The sequence below is a fragment of the Micropterus dolomieu genome, linkage group LG22 (assembly GCF_021292245.1).
Source record: "Micropterus dolomieu isolate WLL.071019.BEF.003 ecotype Adirondacks linkage group LG22, ASM2129224v1, whole genome shotgun sequence".
Taxonomy (NCBI): domain Eukaryota; kingdom Metazoa; phylum Chordata; class Actinopteri; order Centrarchiformes; family Centrarchidae; genus Micropterus; species Micropterus dolomieu.
The window spans coordinates 28,771,542-28,791,719 of record NC_060171.1 but is presented as its reverse complement, the minus strand read 5'-3'; the positions used below and the strand labels follow the sequence as shown (position 1 = coordinate 28,791,719).

Sequence of the window (20,178 nt, the reverse complement as noted above, 5' to 3'; positions counted from 1 at the left end):
TCTCTTCAAAGCATTACTCTACAGTGCCTCTAGTGGTCAAAAACTCCACAGGGTACCTTTAAGATGCTGGCTATTCATAGTTACATATTTCAGCTGAAGTAGGCAGTGGCTTACAGTTTAACAGCTAAACATGCATGGCTTTTTTTAACTCAGCTGCTACAACCAGCTTACTAATACTTTCTAATTTCTACTAATATGTTGATACACGCATACACATACACAAATACACACTCAACACGGAGAAGGAACTAGTGTGTCATGTAGTCAAAAGGAAGTTCTCAGTACTTCTGTTCTGCTTTTCTATTTGTTTTTACTCAATTCCTAATTGTGTTTTAGTGGCATGTCTGCAGTATGTGTGTTCTTGATTTGGGTACTTGTGTGCATGTGTTTTCTGAACACATGTGCATTAATTCTGTATGCCTGTCTGGTTGGTTGTTTTTTGGTGTTTACTGATGTACCTGTGTGCCTGTGAGCATGCAGTAGAGTGTGTTTTAAAGCCCATTTAACCCTCTCTAATGTCTCTTGTACAGAACCGCATGCACGAGTCTTTGAAGCTGTTTGATTCCATCTGTAACAACAAGTGGTTTAAGGACACCTCCATCATCCTCTTCCTGAACAAGAAGGACCTCTTTGAAAACAAGATTGTCAAGTCACCACTGTCCATCTGCTTCCCCGAGTACACTGGTACATATCCGTACAATTGAGAGTAATAGTGAATTGACAATGAGTTTCATATAGGCCCCTCTCTAGACCTCACGTTTTCCAAAAGCTAATTTCTTCTACATTTATCACAATTAGGAAAGAAAGGAAAACTCCTCCATTCCCTTAACTGAACTGTTTGGTGCGGTTGGTGTTACAGTATTTCAAATAATTGCCCCATCAAAAGTGTTTGCTTCATGTTCCCACTTGACAGCTCAGCTGCAGGCTGCTGTTTGAGAGGCAACACATCCCAGCTAGAGGTCACTTGCTGGTGGACAGTGTCTGTTCCTAAACAGTATGGCTCTTCACAGCATTCACCAAGTTAAAGTATTACAACATGCCCTCTCACCAAATATATAATGAGCTTTCCCTTTAAGTTACAGTTATAATGTATAACGCAAGAACTCATATGCTAGGCTAATTATGACAGAAGGTCAACTTCACTGTAGCCATGTTTCCATCTAATTGTCATGCAAATTTAACCAGATTTTGAAATGTCGCAAGAAAGAGACAAAAAAGTAAATGCAAAATAAGTGCGTTTCTATCAGCTTGTTTGGAGCGAATAAACCAGGCTACGGCAAGCGTAGTTACGTCAGCAGTTGTTACACATGGCTGTAATAAACAAGATGTGAGGGTTTCAAACCAGAAACAAAACCAGTCACATGAACCTGATGGCCATGGAGCTGAGAAAAATGGAGAGAGGTCATCAGGAATGTGTTTCAAGCAGGCAAGTTATTACCAGCCATGTCTCCGCACATTATGGGAATATCCGACAAGGCGCCAACAGCGGAAACAGCTGATCAGACGCAAGTTACAAGTTCGCTACATCAGAACTTATTCGGCTAAAGTGTTTCCATCTCCCATTTAGTGCATTAACGTTTTTTCAACAAAGGCAAAAACCACCTCAAGCAAACGTAAGAACTTTTTAGCAAAATTAAGAATTTTGCCATTTCCATCAGCCTTTTCTAATGCGATACTTCAGAATGCGCATAAAAAAATGTTGCTGGAAACACGGCTTGTGATGATGACATCATAATGAAGCTCTATGTCAGTCCTCTAAACTCCTTTAAAATAGTTTGTGAGTGAAGACAGCATGTCTCTCACTGGAAATTATTCACTTGAATCATACACGTCAATGTAGTGATAGAAATAGCTTCCATTTCGCCAAAAAGTACATTTAGTAACTTTTATTAAATTAATTCAAAGTCGTTACTACATACACTGGAGAGACAAGGAAGTAAACTGCAACCTAACTGGTTGGCAGACACATACAACCGCAGGGTTGTAATTCTAGTTTGGAAGGACGGAATAAAATTCACAATTTCAATCCATTTCTTTCCATCTCAGGACTTTCAGTACCAGATGCTTCAAAGAAGGAGAGTACAGGCACCCACATTAATAATCTGTTTCAGCACAGATAGAGCAGAAAAGTCTACAAACTAATTCATCTGCTCCAGCTGTTTGTGTTTCTTGAATTTAGTCTGATACGTGCAGACAGCTTCTAGCTAGCGTTAGCTACCCAAAATGAATGGAAATTAGGAGTGTTACCAGGAGTCCAAACAAGAGGAGCTCAAGTGTGCTACATGCAAGAGTAATGAGAGATGAGACAGCACAGGGGGAAACAACAGAACGTGAGAAAGCCAGAGAGCAAGTGTGTGAGAAAATTAGAAAAGAAGTAGACAAAGTAAGACTGTGGGAAAGAGAGAATTAGGATTCCAAACCTGTTTCCTCTCCTTATCTTCTTTTCATCCTTTTACATGACAGATAGATGTTAGTGACACTCAGAGCAAAACTTACTCCAATCGCAGAGAAAAGCTCTTTATTAAATCCACTGCATGCCAAATGCTTGTACTACAACCACTAAAGCTCACAGTCAATAATGGACTTGAACTAGATTTGAAGTAGATTTGGCACTGCTGTAAAATGAATCAATGTACAGTATGAATAATGGTTCCATCCTTTTGGCGCTAGGATATCATATCTGTCACACTTGTTCTGTTGCTGTATAAAGACTGTGATACATTGGCAATACTTAGAAACCGTCACACTTTGACAAATATACCAAGACATTGCATTTTCCATCATATCTCATTTATCAGTCCAAACCCAACTTTCCATGTTGTCTGAAAAAGTTGTCCATGTATCATATTTATTAAAGCTTGGCTAGCAGTAAGGCACAGCCCTCCGCACACCTCAGCAGAATGTGTGCTGAGCTGGAAAGTCAAAGGTTGTGTTTTCAGAAAATATCAGAGAATAGTGCTGATACAGAAAATGTAGGCTAGCCCCCTGATATACAGGTTCAGATGACGAAAGCTTTTATGTCATGTCTCTCTTTGTGTCTCTCTCCTTAGGTCCAAACACTTACTTGGAGGGATTAGACTACATTAAGTGTCAGTACGAGAGCAAGAACAAGTCATCCAACAAAGAGGTCTACTCCCATGTGACCTGCGCTACAGACACCAACAACATCCAGTTTGTCTTTGATGCTGTCACTGATGTCATCATAGCAAATAACCTGCGGGGGTGTGGCCTATACTGATGATTCTGTTAAATGTTAGCAATTAGATGAAGGGTGTTGTATGGTGACTTTTATTTACTGATGTGGTACCTGTTTCAACCACATATTATGTGTGATGTTTGTGATGTCGCCACTGTGCTTTACTGTGAGACTGGCCATTGGTCCAACTTGACTCTTAATTGATGACTTGATTGGCTGACTAGTTGGTTGGTTGAGACTTCTTTTATTGTATTTGTCTTTTTTACTTCCTCCTTAAGATGAACCAACGGATAATTCCAGTACCACTGAAGTTTTTGTGTTTAATTGTACACAAACTCCAAATCTTTCACTGGTATGTTGCAGAAGTCACAATACCTACAGTCGACTCTTTGGGGATTCATGGTTCCTGAGACTTGTTTGTACATACAATACAGTACAGTTTAGTGCAGTACATCTTAGTGGTTCACCAGCAGTCCCCAAAACTGGTATAATAAGAATCAGTTCTCCACCCCACAGTATTTCTACTTATTTTCAACAAAACAACTATGTGTGTGTGTGTATAAATATATATATATATATTTATATAGTTCAAAACAGCTTTTTTCCATGGCTTCTTCAGTATTTTGTATGTGTTGTGTAGGGATTTCTTTTGTTTTCTGATGACAGACCTGCTCTGACACGTGCAGCACACTGCACGGTGTCTTACTGTATTGTCGCACTAAGCCATGCTCTGTACACCATGGAATTCCAAAATGACCAGTATTCAATAAATAAATAAGAACCAAATCATCATATGAATAAATACAGAAAAATATATATGAACCTACCCTTTATTATTAAACAGTCAAACATGACTCATTATATTTCCCAATAACATTTTTATTTCATAGCAGTTGCTGAGCCTGCTAAGAAGCAACAGTAATACTGTCATTAAAAAAATGTCAATGAAATGAAAATATACTTAAAAAAGTAAAAATAAGAATGCAATAAGAATAATGATAATAATTGAAGTTTGAATTATTTATTTAAAAATTTCAAATTGTATGAGTTTGTATACTTTTCTGTACTTTAACATGAGTTGATTTAGTTATAATTATATGTCTAGTGATTATATCTTATGAATTGGTTTAATATTCTCATTTTGTAGTTCCGTATTAAACAACAACATGACACCTTGCTTAGCAATTGTCCCTACTTGTTGAATCATTATGTTAACACACAGTCCATTCATCTCGCCCTGTCCTCCACTGGCCTTAGAGAAACATGCAGACTCAAAACAGTCTTACGTCAGCTTCAATACAGCAAAGTCTCGCCCATTCAAAACCTGTGTGGGGGAGAGGAATTATCAGAGTGCGCTGGTCTGAATATTAAATGTAATGAGACCAAAGGTAATACCACTTATGAAACAGGACTGTAATCACATATTCCTTACTTTTTCTGTAAAGTCACATTTCTATTTTTACTGCATTGCGAATTGATGGCTGGCTGGATGTTGAGGTTGACTAGTTCAGATTTTAAAGGCCCCATATTCCAACTTAAAGCGTGTACATGTGCAGGATTTGAACATTTCTGACTTTGGTGACTCCTAGTGATGGTTAGACCAATGGTTGCTTGGACCATTGCAAAGGAACATGGAAACATGTTAGTGTCATTATAACAAAGCCTTTGCATTTTGGCCTTGGATGCATTTAATTTGGGGTAAATATATTTGTTTGTAAAATTGTACTTTTGATCAAATTTAGAAGAGGTTGGCAAAATATATATTGTTGTTTTTTACCCTTTAAATGAAATGTATAATATATAATATATATATATATATATATATATATATATTAAAATGTATAGTGATGAAGTTTTTCTGTCGTCATCCTTCATCCCTGTGGATGTCAACTCTGGTCATATTTTGGATATTCCAGCTTCCTCTCTTGTTGCAGCACGCATGGGTCCACTATAAAATCACTTTAAGAAAAGAGCTACAGGAGGAAGTGTTCCAAGTCAACCTCACAATTCCCATATAATGCTTCAAAGGAAGCATTGATTTTATATGGCCGTGGGGCCGCATCCATTGTGTGGAGCTGCACAGTGTAATATCCCTATAGTCCACCACTCTGCTTTAGCCAGAGGTGAGCTTTGAAAGATTGTGTGGTAGTAAGTACACATGTTCCTCTGGGACTAAAATGTCAGCCTTGTGACTATTGTTTGAGTGAGTGAGTGAGTGAGTGAGTGAGTGAGTGTTGCATTTCCGCTGAACGGTAGTCGTCCCAGAGCTGCTGTAGGATTGAGGTGCGCAGCTTAGTTTGTGCAAATGGTTCAAATTTGAGCCTTGACATTAAAGCCAAAGAGATGCATACAATACCAGGAAAATGTCATCGGTTCCTCCGTTCTCTCTTTATAAGCAAGAGTTTACAGCATCACATAGAAGCTGAGATTTGTTTGTTTGTGGGACTATTTTGAATTGGCTGAGCTGAGTGTGTTTACAGCTTTACTGGTGTGAGTGCTCCCTGGCAAACAGAGGTAGAGAGCTTCTTTATTTATGTATGAGCAGCACATTTGCTATAATCCACTTTTTCCAGCGAGGGCGCATCTCCATCCTCTGCTCAAAGCTGCGGGTTTTTAAAAAAACAGGTAGATGATGTCATTGGCCTTTCCTGCCACATCTGTGCCAACTTTTCCTAATTAGAGAGAGAGATGCCTAAGGCTGTTGATCAGCAGTCTGCTGTGTGTGTGTGTGTGTGTGTGTGCGTGTGTGTCAAACTGTGTATCTTGTGTGTATTTTTGTGTGTTAACTGATTGTATATAGTTATGTACATGTGTGTCTGTTAATAGTACAGTGTGTGTGCAGGTAATATTCATGTTGTGCGGATATAAATCTGTTTACACAGTCACATTGTGCTTTCGCTTTCCTTAAAGGGACAAAATGCAAGTCCCTAATCTGTTTTTTAGTGCAAAGACTAGGTTAAGGTTAGGTTTAGGTTTAGGCAAGCAGTGGTTATGGTTATGGGAATGAATGTAATTTAATGTCATGTCCCTGAAAATGATGGAAACAAAGCCTGCGTGTGTGAGTGCGCTCACGTATGCATATGTGTTTATGAACATGTGTATGTGTTCTGTGAGACAGAACATACATCAGCACATGGGTGGTGGAATCAGTATCTGTGCATTAATTACCCAGAAGGCACCTGTCTATCCTTTCCACACACAGGCCCTCAACACACACACACACATGCACAAACACGCACACAGAAGACACAAGTACACACATGGGACTTTAAAATGTCACAACATCTTACTTGCTAATGCCAGAAAATATACCACAGAGCATCAGATGTTTTTTGGATCTTTTTGCCAAAGATGAAGGCTGCTGTTGAAGGTGTTTAGTTTATAATCTTCTCGTCTGACTTATTACATTCAGGAAGTGCATCATCTTTGGAGATATGACTTGAAATATACAGAAAACATCAGTGTTTGTTCTGAAATAATGCCAAAATAAGTCCACATAAATCATTTCTGTTATTTCACTTCTCTACTTCACCTCTCACGTTTATCAGTAGTTACACTGTGCATAGAAGGTTCCCTCCTTTTTCTAAATACATAGTGTGCGCGTGTCCTGTTTTGTTTGTAATTTGCATAGAAGTCAAACATTTACGTTGACATGCTGAAAACAATGAGCATCTGTGCTTGCACAGAAAGACGAAACACTATTCTGATCATTGTAACCGTTGCACTATAGTAGTCATGTCCTTGCACAATTAAATTACTGGATATTCCCGTCCATCTGTATGCTCTGCACTGTAAAAGTGCCCTAATGTGTGTTTAAATTAGCATTTGTATGAATAATTGTGTTCAGCAGCCTTCTCACTTATTGCAGGGCAGGATGCTGGTGGTGATATGCTGTTATAATTAAACCTCTCACCTAATTGTTTTTTTTATTTTAAAGGAGACCTATTATACTGCTTTTCCAGTCCTATTATGTAGTTCTGTGACTCCTGTATGGCAGCTTTGCATAATTCAAGGTTAAAAAAAAATAACTTACTTATACTTATACTTATAACTTTAACTTATACTGACTCTTCATGTAGGCCTTAATTTCAGCCTCTGTCTGAAATAAGCTGTAGATGCTCCTGTTTCTTTAAGGAACCCCTCTCTCAAAGCCCTCAATGTCTTCAGATTGGCCAAGACCTGAAGCATGTTACCAGGCTGTTGTTGTCGCAGAGCGGTATAGGTAGACTGAGCGTTGTTGTGCCGTTGCTGTGGGAGCAAATGATCATATATGGAATACCGGCTCCGTCTGGCTCCGTATTACGTAGAATAGAGCCGTTGGTAGAAAAGCAGTTCAAAACAGAGCATTCAGAACAGGAGGAAATCTGAGGTTTTTGCTCACAGGGATATCTCTTAAATACTTTAACCACAGTTTTTGAAGCTTTGGCCATGTTTAACATGAACATCTAGCATTGTAACATTGTAGATAAGTCATAAAATATGGAAAAGCATAATAGGTCTCCTATAAATTTGCATTTATGCCCCTATTTTTATGCCTGAAAGCCCCAAGACCAGCCAGCAGTAGACATGAGCTATGAACAATGGGCTGGTGAAATTTCCATCCACAGTAAGTTAGCAAGCTCCAGTTCAGATGAAAGGAAATGCCTACATTTGTATTGGCCCTCAGGGTGGCAATGGCAGCATACTGTCTGAGCATTGTCTTCAAACTTCTTTCATGCCTGTGTTAACCTCAGGCGGTGCACAGAATGGGATGAATCAATATTCCTGCTGTACAGATTCTTCGGCGGCTTATTCAGTCAGTGACAGTGATATCAGATACATTTAAAAGCATTTTGCAATTCATAAGATGTGACAACACTTAAATGTATCAGTATATTACCAGGGAATTGAATATAAAGCATCATACATTTGTTTAACCCTCATTGTGTACAGTATTGAAATCGCCTTGCAGTCACTGCAGTAATCCATCATGTCTGCTGTTACGGTTGTCAAAAAGCCATTATCAAATGGCCAAATGTGTTTAAATGCAGCTGTAAGTGATTGATATTTTAGTCTGCCAAGCACACACCACAATAAAATATTGCAACTATACACAGAAATGTTGTTAATTGTGAAGGATTGCTAACTCTAGCAAGTTAGAAATAAGTGGAACCCTAGAGGCCACACCAGAAAGTGACACAGCGAAATTACTCTGCACGCCTTTGAACAAGAAGAGTTGGTAGATTAACCGCTTTCACACTAGCCAGCACACACATTTCAGTCAATAAAGAGTCATTGAAGGGTAGGGGGGGAAAGCTTTCTACCTAGCTAGCTAGCTTGGTTGCAAACAGGACAGTGATACACTTTTGTCACCAAAATTAGCAAGTATTTTGGGTAAACCCAAATAAGTTTGAGTAAATCCTCTAAAAAACACCCCCTAGCACAGCAGCTAGATAGCATCCTTAGCTAGATAGCATCCTTAGCATAGCTGTGCCGTGCTGTGTGTAGCCCATAGCATGCATAAAGATAAGGTGTAAGCACTGTGTTTCTGGTTTGCCAACACAGCGCTGGGCAGGTCACGGGTGTGTTTACAGTGTTCCGTGTGCTCCGAAAGACGTCACAGTGTGGTCACACTAAGTCACGCAGCTGGCGTAAATTAGTGTGGCCACCCTGGTTTCATGTTTCCATCACTAGAGCCGTTTAAGAGGGGCTCAAGTTCACAAAGTATATATTCAACAGACGTATTTGTACCATCAACTTTTGTTTCAAGTAAATTTTGTGTGTGTGTGTGTGTGTGCTTTTCACAACCTGTCCCTATTCCTGATGAATTACCAATAAACCCCAGGGGGAAATTACGTTAACCAGAGAGAATTGTGGGTAATGCAGTTTATGTCCTGCTTCAGTCCCAGCGATAAATAATGGACTCCTATAGGCTGCGGTGAAGGAGGGATTTGTGGGTAATGTAGTCTGAGGCCGTGCTAGAGGCCATGCTAGAGAGGGTTTATGGGTAATAGTGTCTTTTTTAGCTCACTGGCTCTGATACAATACAATCAGTGGTTCATTCAGGTAACAAAAGTCCTAGCTCATCTGGACAGCAGGTGGTGGCACAAAAGAAATGTTAGCACCTTGTGCCAATTCAATGCCTTAGCAACATAAACAATTTCTGAAACCCCACAATGGCAGCCAAATGATGAACTATTCTGAGTTTTTCCCATGTTAGATTCAAATGATCTTCTGTGCTGCCTGTTTTTTGCTGACTTACTTATGCTTCAAATTTAGAAGTAGAGTTCTGCCTAAAAATGCTTTTGGGTCATCTTATTATGTGTTCAGGTCCCACTCAATCTTTCCAATTGATATAATGATCCCTTAAGCCTCTGCAGAACCAGGGAGATCCTGCTCTGCTGCCGGACTGGGAGAGGATTCAGAAAGCTGCAGAGCACATGACCTGTGTAGAATTGAGGAGGCAGACTTTAAGCTGGTAAAAGCCCTTGCTCTCATCATGCTCTCAACCCCTTAATGCTGCAACTTTATTAGCCTTCAGCCCTCCAGTGTCCAAGTGATTTAGCACCTCTGTCAATACCATCCAGCACCTGTCTATACTTTACAGATCACCTACTGCAAAATATACAAACCTGTTTTGTGTGTGTGTGATTGTGTGTTTATGTGTGTATGTCTGTGTTGTATGTTACTGAGCACTGTAAGTAAAATGTATGTGCTGTATCGCCCTCACTGCTGTGATAATTTATTGAACATTGTATTTATACATAAGAGAAATGCCAATAAAGCACCACATGAGTAACTTGACATGCGTGATACTTTTTCGGACCTAATTGTTTGGTGACTGCCGTGTGTGTGTTTGTGTGTTTGCAGAATATTTAAATGGAAATACTGAGGATGTTTGATGATTTATTTTCTGCTTCCCCCTCACTTTCTCTGTGTTTTCCAACGCTGTGACTATTTATTGTAAATGTTGGAAAGAATTTCCTGCACTTTGCAAAGTAATGCTGCCACTGTTTCTAATTGCTCTGTGTGTGAGACTGAGAAGAAATGACTCCTCGGGCGGTATCTTTGTCACAACATAATAGGCATGCAGAATGTTGCACTTAAGTTAATTAAAATATGTACATGCAATAATTGTGCAGAAAAAGGTTTATCCCCCCACCTCATGTATTTGTCTCTCCTTTCTTCTGTCCTCTCTTGTTTACCAAAGTTTTAATTGGGGAGGGGGGTACTGTATCTCTTTCTCTCTCTCTCTCTCTCTCTTTGTAAAAGTAAGCAAAGTTTTTATCTGTCACAGTGCAAAGATTAACTTTAACTTTCCCCTTCTTTCCTCTTCTCTCTGTATCTTCCATTCACTTTCTCACCTCACCTGTCCTTGATCTTTTCTCTTTTTCCCCACCCTATCATATTTTTTCCTCTTCCTTTCACCTGTCCCCTTAATCTCATCGAAATCCCATCCTTCACTCCGCTTTGCTGTCTCATTCTTTCTACCATCTTTCCCTTCAATTTCTTTCTCCCCCTCTTCAACCTTCCTCCTCCGCAGAATCGCATGCACGAGTCTCTGATGCTGTTCGACTCGATCTGCAACAACAAGTTCTTCATCGACACTTCCATCATCCTCTTCCTCAACAAGAAGGATCTGTTTGCAGAGAAGATCAAGAAGTCTGCACTCAGCATCTGCTTTCCTGAATACACAGGTAAAAAAAAAAAGGATTGTCAACTTTAAGGTGTGCAAGTGAGGAATAGGAACAGAACATAGATTTCTTAGAGGATACAAAAGAACTGAATCCAATTGCATAAGACAGAAAAACTGTCACTGTCAAGTGACTGATCAATTCGCTAGGCTTTAAAATGAGGAGAACATGTCTATAACACAGCTGTTGTATTTTAGTTTCACCCACATTACTGAAGAAAGAGGTTTACAGAGCTGTTAGATGTATCTTAAGGCAAGTTTTAAAGGAATAGGTTGACATTTTGGGAAATCTGCTTTCTTGTTTAAACCTTAGATCACAAGATTGAAAGCTGACTTAGTTTTTTTGTAGGGATTAAATAAATTAGATATAACGTCTTAATTAATGAGCTTTAATGGTGCTGGTAAGTGAATTTTGTTACCTCTGGACAGAGCCAGGTTAGCTGTTTTCCCTTTCCTAAAGCCCCCCCCCATGTTTCAGGCCACCGATTAACTGCAGCTTCATACAGTAGATTAGTTAGTTTGTTCTGCATTGTACCTCTGGTGCTGCAAGGACCAAGCCTGGCATCTACCGTCCATTCCAACCATTCTGAGAAATGCGGCACTTTTAATCAAAGCATGTGTTTACTGAGTCAGTTTGAATTATCAGAGATCACCCAAACAGAACAGCCAAAGGTTTGATGTCGCCTGTTTTAAGAACTGTGTAACCTCATTTTGAAAAGGGCGATAAACATGAAGATTGACTTTGCCATGTTTAAAAGGATAGTAGAGAAAGAGCAAGAGGAGGCAGCGATAAACAGAGGGAGGGAGGAGCCCAGAGGCTAAAAAAGAAGCTGTGAAGGGGAGAAAAAAACGAGACGGATGTCTTTGTGTGGAGGTGAGAGTCAAGTGTAGCCGTGGCAGTGAAAAGGAAAACCCTGGGAGTCAGAGAGCAGGAGACAGTCACACTTGGTCAGCCATGAAGAGGGGAGAGAGGAGATGGCAAGTGAGAGCTGTCTCCTGCCCCCTTTTCACACAACCGCCACTCTCCTAGCCGATGCTCTTCATTTCTGTCTCTCATGCTTTACTTGTGCTCTGCTAACTGCCTTGATAATGACTGTAAGTCTATCTGACATGTTCCGTCTCTCAGTCTTACCTTACCTTACCTTACCTTCCTGCGAGAAGCCATTTAGGATAATCTGTGCAAAAAGAGTAAACCAAACGGGGAAAAATAAAGCGTTATCGATCTTGAATCACAACTTTAAAAATATCTTTTAAATCAGAGGGAACTTTATAGGGCTACTTTACGTTGCTCTTCCATGAAATGAGATACAGATTTAAAATCAATGCAGCAGACAGAGAGACAGTGACTTAAATTTGACTTTTTCAGTATAAGAACTAATTGCAACTCAGTTGACCGTACGCAGCCCTCCTGTTTTTTTGTCTGTTCCATTTCCGGTTTAGTTTAGTTGGAGCCCTGATTGGTCCACACAGCCTGCTATACATTCCTCAAAGTTGGGAACACACGTCCACATTTATGAGGTGGTCATATGGCCTGTCGACACCACATCCATTACAGAAATCAGATTTAAAAGACAATATTCTGTGAATGCAGTACATAATTCAAAATTTTGTTCCGCATTAACCAACTTACTATGTGTTGTAGCAACAGCTGTTTAATTTCTGTGCTGTTTAATTGCTGTGAAATTTCTAAAGAGCTGTGATGCTAACCAGTATGATCAGTATGATGATGTAGATTATTAAGTTATTAACTTTATTCGCATTCTTCAGAAACAGTCAGTGATTTTGTACTTTGTTGGTCTGGAATCTGATTTATCAACATGAATTAGCTAAAGCACATCTTTTGTCCAAACTATGTAATATGATGTATGGTTTATTGATAATGACATTAACTTGTTACAAAGTAATAAGCCTATGTCATGGAAAACTTATAAACTTCTGTTTATATTGTTGTAAACACATATTAAAGCACAAATATCAACACACTTTGACCAGTCACCATGACTTCTTCCATCTCTGTTAGTCCTCCATACAGTACATTATGTTAATGTCACATATTACCAGTCAGATATTTGCAAAAATGTCAATACAAGAATGTATTTTAGACATATTACATCACACATACAACTAATGTGTTTGATTACATTACATAAATGGGAAATTTAGGAGATGATGAAAAACAGTGATCGAGAAAGCCTTTCTCCAGAGTTGTACTGTGACACTGGCAAACAGAATGGAGGTCATAGTGACATTTTATGTTTTAGGCTTTCGTTGTTGCAGTGGTACGCTCTGGATGAAACTCTGGCCCATGAGTAAATTGAACTTAGTGGCCAAATGGGGTTGATGGATTTCCTGTGATTTTAAAATGAGTACTTCTTGGGAATATATCACTCTTCATGGGTTTCCTGGATTTTTGGGCTATTAATGAAACTTGATTTTAACCACAAAGCTGCTGTTTATTAATATTTTTAACAAATAATGTTTTTCTTTCACAACTGTTTATTCCTAACAGATTACTTTCAGCAAAATGTGAATGACATCTGTAGGACTTATTACCACATAAATCTGACAGAACCGAGAAATAGGGAAATAGAGAAGATTTTAGCGAGAATAATCTTGTTATGTAAGATTCGAATACTGGGATCTCAATTACCAGCATTCAGTCCCAGTGTAAAATGAGGAGAGTGCCATTTTAACAGTTCTATTGTATGAGAACTGTATCATGTATGTCTTTCTCCATCTATCTCCAGGACCCAATACCTATGACGACGCAGCAGCTTACATCCAAGCACAGTTCGAGAGCAAGAATCGCTCTCCAAATAAGGAAATCTACTGTCACATGACCTGCGCCACGGATACAGGAAACATCCAGGTGGTGTTTGACGCCGTGACCGACATCATAATCGCCAACAACCTCCGAGGGTGTGGCTTGTACTGAGCATGCCCACACACCTCGTGATGCCCTCCCCCCGTTGTCCCCTCTTCTCTCTCCCCCTGTCCTCCTCCCCCCTCCCTGCTCCCGTTCCTTTGACATTGCTGTGGAAATGATGATGGTGATGGTGACGCTGATGATGATGACGCGTATTATTTAAAGAAAAAAGAAAGAAAAATGCAACTAGGTACATATTAATAATGAGGATAATTTAAAAAAAAAATAGGCATACGTATATATAAATATATATATATATAATGTTTTTAGTTCTTGTCTCTTCTCGCTCCGACTTCTCCTCCTGATGCTCTTTGGCCTGCTGCCAAGCAAACTAATTTGTTTTAGTAGAAAACACGAAACCCTACAGCCTTGAAAACTTCTTGAACAAAGTCAATGAAAGCCTCTGTTCCCTGTTTTCCTCTTTTTCTTTCTCAGCTGTGTCTTTTGTTGTTAACAAAAACAAACCTGTACTTTTTTTTTTGCAGATTTTTTTTCTATGAATATGACTTCTGTTTTATTTTTGTTGATCGTGTGTATATTTATTACGAGTATCAGTCTGTACACTGATTTTTATTCACATTTTGCCTCACCTTATTTGTGTATGATTTTTTTTTTTTTTTGCCATAGTAGTGATTATGTAATAACGTTTTTTTTGTTTGTTTGTTTTTTTTGCGGAAATATGTGAAAATGTCAATAGCACTAAAAAGCACCAGACAGGTCGGCGAAAACCTTAAAATATTCTCGGGACCTGCTGAAACTGACACACTGATTTTAACATTTGTCTTTTGTTTACATTAGCCATGACATTTGAAGATGTTGTCAATTTCCCGTTTGATTTTGAGTAGCTTGTATCATTTTACTCCCCACAATCTAGTTTTCATTAACAGGAAGTGAGGCTTCCTGTTTCCCAATTTTGGCCTTGGGCCATTAGCCAATCATCGGTTATGGCCGAGCCTGAGAGCCAATAGGAAATGTGTCCTATCAGTGCCATGTAACAGGTACTGTACTGTAGATAGCTACGCTTTTAGAAGCAAGTACATAACATTATAACTCTACCTTCCTCACTGTTATAATCTCCAGACACACTAACATTCTCCATGTAAGGAAACTCACTCCTGGTTTGATAATGGTCGATTAATTTATTAATTTATTGATTGATTGATCGTCTGTCCTACACATACCTATCTTTCTTTCTGGCGCGTTTTATTACACAACACCACCACCATGCCTTTACTTCTCTCACCTCCATCCATCTCTTTCTTTTAGCATGGTGCCCTGGTGTCCTGATTTCTGGGTCAAAGGGCCCCTCCTTACGTTCCAACCCTTCTCACCCCTCCCTCCCGCCTTTTTTCTTCTTCCTTCCAGAGCCCTGACACAGATAGCATGAGACAGATAGCATTTGTATAAAGAGACCAGTTCAATTCAGAAAACTTAAAAAATAAAATAAAAAGCTTCACATAGATACTGTTGAGATAATAATTTTTAAAAAAAAATTGTAATAAAAATTGCAAAAGATGAATAAAAAAGATGGGGGGAAAAAATACACAAAAAGAGCCAAGAAGACGGATAGCAGCAACAGCAGGAGACGGATGAATGGTTCCTGACTGGGACAAGGCGGGGTCAAATTTAAAACAAAATGTGAGAGGCAAAGTTTTGAAAGGTCACAGCTTGGGAGAAGTGTAGATTTTGGGTTTCTCGCAGTGACATCTAGAATTCAAACCTATAACCTATAACAATTAATAAAACTGACAACAACAGTCATGATGATCCTGTAATATTCTCAAAAGATACTCTTTCTTGTGCTTTGTAGCTACAAAATGTTTTTTTTTCTCTATATTTCCCTTTTTTTAAATAAAAAGATGTTTTGCAAAGGGTTCCAGTTTGACAGCGAGCTGATCTGGAACCACGACGCTCTCAGACCGACTCTATGTTGTTGTAATGCTCTGAACTGTGCCCCACCCCTCTCCCCTTTTACCGTTTTGCCTGTTTCCCTGCATTAGAACCGTGTCCTCACTTTAGCCTGACTCAGAACGATTACATATAATATTATAACAATATCTATTTTTTATGATTTCAGAAAAAAACAAACCACTTTTTTGGGGGAGAGCACGTTTCTCGCTGCGTCCGCTAGTTAGGGACGCCGCATGTACACACATCAACGCTGTATAAAGTCATGCTCCTTTCTTCTTTCTTCTTCTACTACTTCTTCTCCATCTCTTTTCAGTTTGACACACACCTTCCAGGTCTACAATGAAAAGCACAGTTCTCATGTCACACACACATACACTTGCTGGCACTCACACACACACAATAAGTAGATTTTGAAATTTGTTATCTATTCATACCTAATCTATGTTACCCCTCATCGATCTATCTACCCATCAATCTATATAGACCTCTCTTTCTTGCCCTCTTGATTTTTATTTTTCAAAAAAGAAAACTACTGTGTATAATGACACGATATACCTGTTTCTTTGGCGTTCTGTTCCTGTTACTTTCATATTTTCTTTATTTTTTACCTCCTCTGTGTTCTCTTCTTTACCCAGTGAATGCTTTTTTCTGTGCAGCTTATTTTCTCTTTCTTTCTCTCTTTCCCCTTCTATTCCTCTTTAGTGAATGGTTGTTATTTCATGTGGGATGTCCGTGCTGGAAAAACCAATCGAATGTAGTGTTTACATTAAAAAGCCACTGTTTTCATGACTACAAAAAAGCCAACCTCTTCTCGTCTCCGAGTCATTCAGTGTCACTGTGTGTGTGTGTGTGTGCGTGTGTGTGTGTGTGTTTACCTTTCAGCTTCGTTGAAACTGCTCCCAGGCAGTGTCACCCATTCAGCCAGACTGAATATGTATGAGCAGTTCTCTAAAGTTCTCTAAAATGTGACTTTGCTATGTAGATGCTAGCATCACAACTGCTAGGTTTAATTCAAACACCAGGTAAAGTGTGTGGTCAGGCCCCGAGAGCGTAACACCTCAGTAAAAAGCTCGCCAGCTGAAATGTAAAACACTTCCAACAATTGGAAATAAAATCATTACAGTACCATAGCTAAAACCGAACCAGCTTCAGGATTACTGTTGGCGCACACTGTGACATCTAATGAGAGCTCTTTTAATTGCCTTTTAATCGTAATGTCCTATAGCCAGCGGCAGGCAACCCTAATACTGCTGCAGTATCAGGTTGCCTGCATCATTCCCATCAGTTGTGACCTCCCCAATTTTACTGCTGATTGGCGAGGCGGCAACACTAGACACAGCTTTACAACCAATCATCCAAGCTCACAGACGACCAGACATATTTTCACCCATGCCAGAGGTGACACTGTAGGGAGAGCAGTGTCGGTCCTTTGGCCCACCTCTGGTCCAGACTGGAATATCTGGATTACCATGAAATTTGGTAATTTTGCTGCCAATTTGTCCCAGTGGCCCAAAAAGCACTTTCCCCATAGTCAGCCATTATAAAAGAGACGTCTGTAAAACTGCTCAATTATTACACTTAGTATTATGAATTTTTAATCCATGGTGATTTCTATTTGTATAACTTTCCCAGAGCCTAGCAAAGCTATTTTTATGTCATTTGTTATGTTACAGCCTTATTCCAAAATAGATGAAATTCATTATTTTCCTCAAAATTCTACAAACAATACACCATAATGACAACATGATGAAGTTTTTTTGAAATCTTTGCAAATTTAGTAAAAATAAAAAACAAAAAAGAACACGTCCATTACAAATATTCACAGCCTTTGTCATGACACTCAATTGTGCTCATGTGCATCCTGTTTCTAATCATCTTTGAGATGTTTCTACAACTTGATTGGAGTCCACCTGTGGTAAATTCAGTTGACTGGACGTGATCTGAAAAGGCTCACACCTGTCTATATAAGGCCCCACAGTTAACAGTGCATGTCAGAGCGCAAACCATGAAGTCCAAGGAATTGTCTGTAGACCTCTAAGACAGGATTGTATCGAGACACAGATCTGTGGAAGTGTACAGAAAATTTCTGCAGCATTGAACGTCCCAATGAGCGCAGTGGCCTCCATCATCCGTAAATGGAAGAAGTTTGGAACCACCAGGACTCTTCCTAGAGCTGACCGCCCGGCCAAACTGAGCGGTCGGGGAGAGAAGGGGGTGGAGGTGACCAAGAACCCGATGGTCACTCTGACAGAGCTGTGTCTCTGGAGAAAGAACCTTCCAGAAGAACAAACATCTCTGCAGCATTCCACCAATCACGCGTGTATGGTAGAGTGGCCAAACAGAAGCCACTCCTCAGTAAAAGACACATGACAGCCCACCTGGAGTTTACAAAAAGGCACCTGAAGGACTCTCAGACCATGAGAAACAAAATTCTGTGGTCTGATGAAACAAAGATTGAACTCTCTGGCCTGAATGGCAAGCGTCATGTCTGGAGGAAACTAGGTACCGCTCATCACCTGGCCAATACCATCCCTACAGTGAAGCATGGCAGTGACAGCATCGTGCTGTTGGGATGTTTTTCAGTGGCGGGAACTGGGAGACTAGTCAGGATTGAGGGAAAGATGAATGCAGCAATGTACAGAGACATCCTTGATGAAAACCAGAGTGGTCTGGACCACAGACTGGGGTGAAAGTTCCATCTTCCAACAGGACAAGGACCCTAAGCACACAGCCAAGATAACAAAGGAGTGGCTACAGGACAACAAGGTGAATGTCCTTGAGTGATCCGGCCAGAGCCCAGACAACGCTCCCCATCCAGCCTAATGACGCTTGAGAGGTCCTGCAAAGAAGAATGGGAGAAACTGCCCAAAAATAGGTGTGCCAAGCTTGTAGCATTATACTCAAACAGAGTTGAGGTTGTAATTGGTACCAAAGGTGCTTCCACAAAGTATCGAGCAAAGGCTGTGAAGTTTGTAAAATTTTGACAATAATGAATTTCATCCATTTTGGAATGAGGCTTTAAGATAACAAAATGTGGAAAAAGTGAAGCGCAGTTTGATTTATAAAGTATTTAACTATTGGCTTCTGAATAAGTGGTTTAGATAATATTGTTCAGGAGTGCACTTGTCATGTCCATGTCTGATTGTTCAGATGGTTGGCCTGTGCATTACTTTGTACAGTGTACTCACTGCATCCCCAGACTTTTGCTGTTTGTGAGTCAGTTGTTATAATAATTACATGATATTATATGTAATGTTACAATACATACAAGGATGAACATTATGATCATTATGAAGACCCAGGTCATAAAAATAAGGACTTTCTCTCAGAATGGGAAATGGAAAAAGGGGTTTCTGATTCAAATATCTGTCTCACACATACACACACACACGATCCACACATGATAACAGAGAGAAACAAACATGTTGCTTCCTGTCCTCCCTTCAGTTGACTGCCAGTGGGAGGAAGTCGTGAAGTGAGTTGACATATTTCAGAAGGACAAACACTTCCTGTCGCGCTCTGATACAATCTAAATCTCAAACACACTCTCTCAAATACTGATGCCAACAACACTGAAACTCTTTTTGGCTTAATGTAGACATATGTAAGTGTTTACCTGCTCTCTGTTTGCGTTACACTTAAGATTCTCGTCCAGTTATCTGTTCATGACAGCCTGTTGATGTGTCCATACATGTGTTGATAATGCTTATATCTGTGTCTCTGCAGCGCAAATACACACAGAGCTCTGTCATGTCAGTACACGGATATAAAGCAAGGGAGTAATTCTGCACACGCACTTCACCAGATAACACACACCTGACCTGACCTGGATTTCAACTGGGTCTCATGTCCTATTAACTTGAAAAGATCACACACAAACAGATCAGAAAGAATCCCTGTCATGGTAGATAGAATAGTAAATGTGGACTGGAGTGATAGGAGACAGAGAGAGAGAAAGGGTGTGTCAGACAGTATTCATTCACACATGAGGAAATAGAAGGAGAGGAGTCTTTCATCCTCGCTGCTGTGGCAGTAGTTAGATGGAAAAGGCTGGTTTGCCGGGTTCAAGCAGAATGCAGAGAGAGGAGGAGAGAGGCTAGGCAGATGGAGAGACAGGAGACGGGAAGGTGAACATAGAGGGAGGGATGGACGGGTGTAAGGAGTAAAAGCTCTGAATCTTATCTATTCAACTCACCCTAATTGCTTTTCACTCTCCCAACCTCCTATTTCCTCCTTTCTAGCTCTTTTGGGCCAACAATATGTTCCCATATCTGGTTGGTTTGTTTGGATCCGTCACACTGTTCTCACTGTCCACATAATTTGTTACACAGCGACAGTACACATCAGCACCAACTATAACAACATTTACATCATGACACTGACAACATATAATGATAATGATCGTAGTTGGATTTTCAGAATCATCACCATTATTTTAATCACTTTTACTAATCACCTACTTTATAACAACAT

General features: G+C 39.7%; 1 protein-coding gene across 2 annotated transcripts in view; it reads left to right on the top strand.

Moving 5' to 3' along the window:
- The window catches only part of gnao1a (guanine nucleotide binding protein (G protein), alpha activating activity polypeptide O, a), a 121,207-nt gene extending 104,698 nt beyond the window's left edge, over positions 1 to 16,509 (top strand). The window contains exons 7-8 of one of the 2 annotated variants that reach the window (XM_046037881.1): positions 10,719 to 10,872; positions 13,616 to 16,509. In XM_046037881.1, the coding sequence (XP_045893837.1) occupies positions 10,719 to 10,872; positions 13,616 to 13,803 (342 nt within the window). In that variant the 3' untranslated portion in view covers positions 13,804 to 16,509. Of the gene's footprint in view, positions 1 to 530; positions 685 to 3,050; positions 4,013 to 10,718; positions 10,873 to 13,615 lie in introns of those variants that run through there. The other variant, XM_046037880.1, reaches the window with a different exon arrangement.
- The last annotated feature ends 3,669 nt before the right edge of the window (positions 16,510 to 20,178 follow it).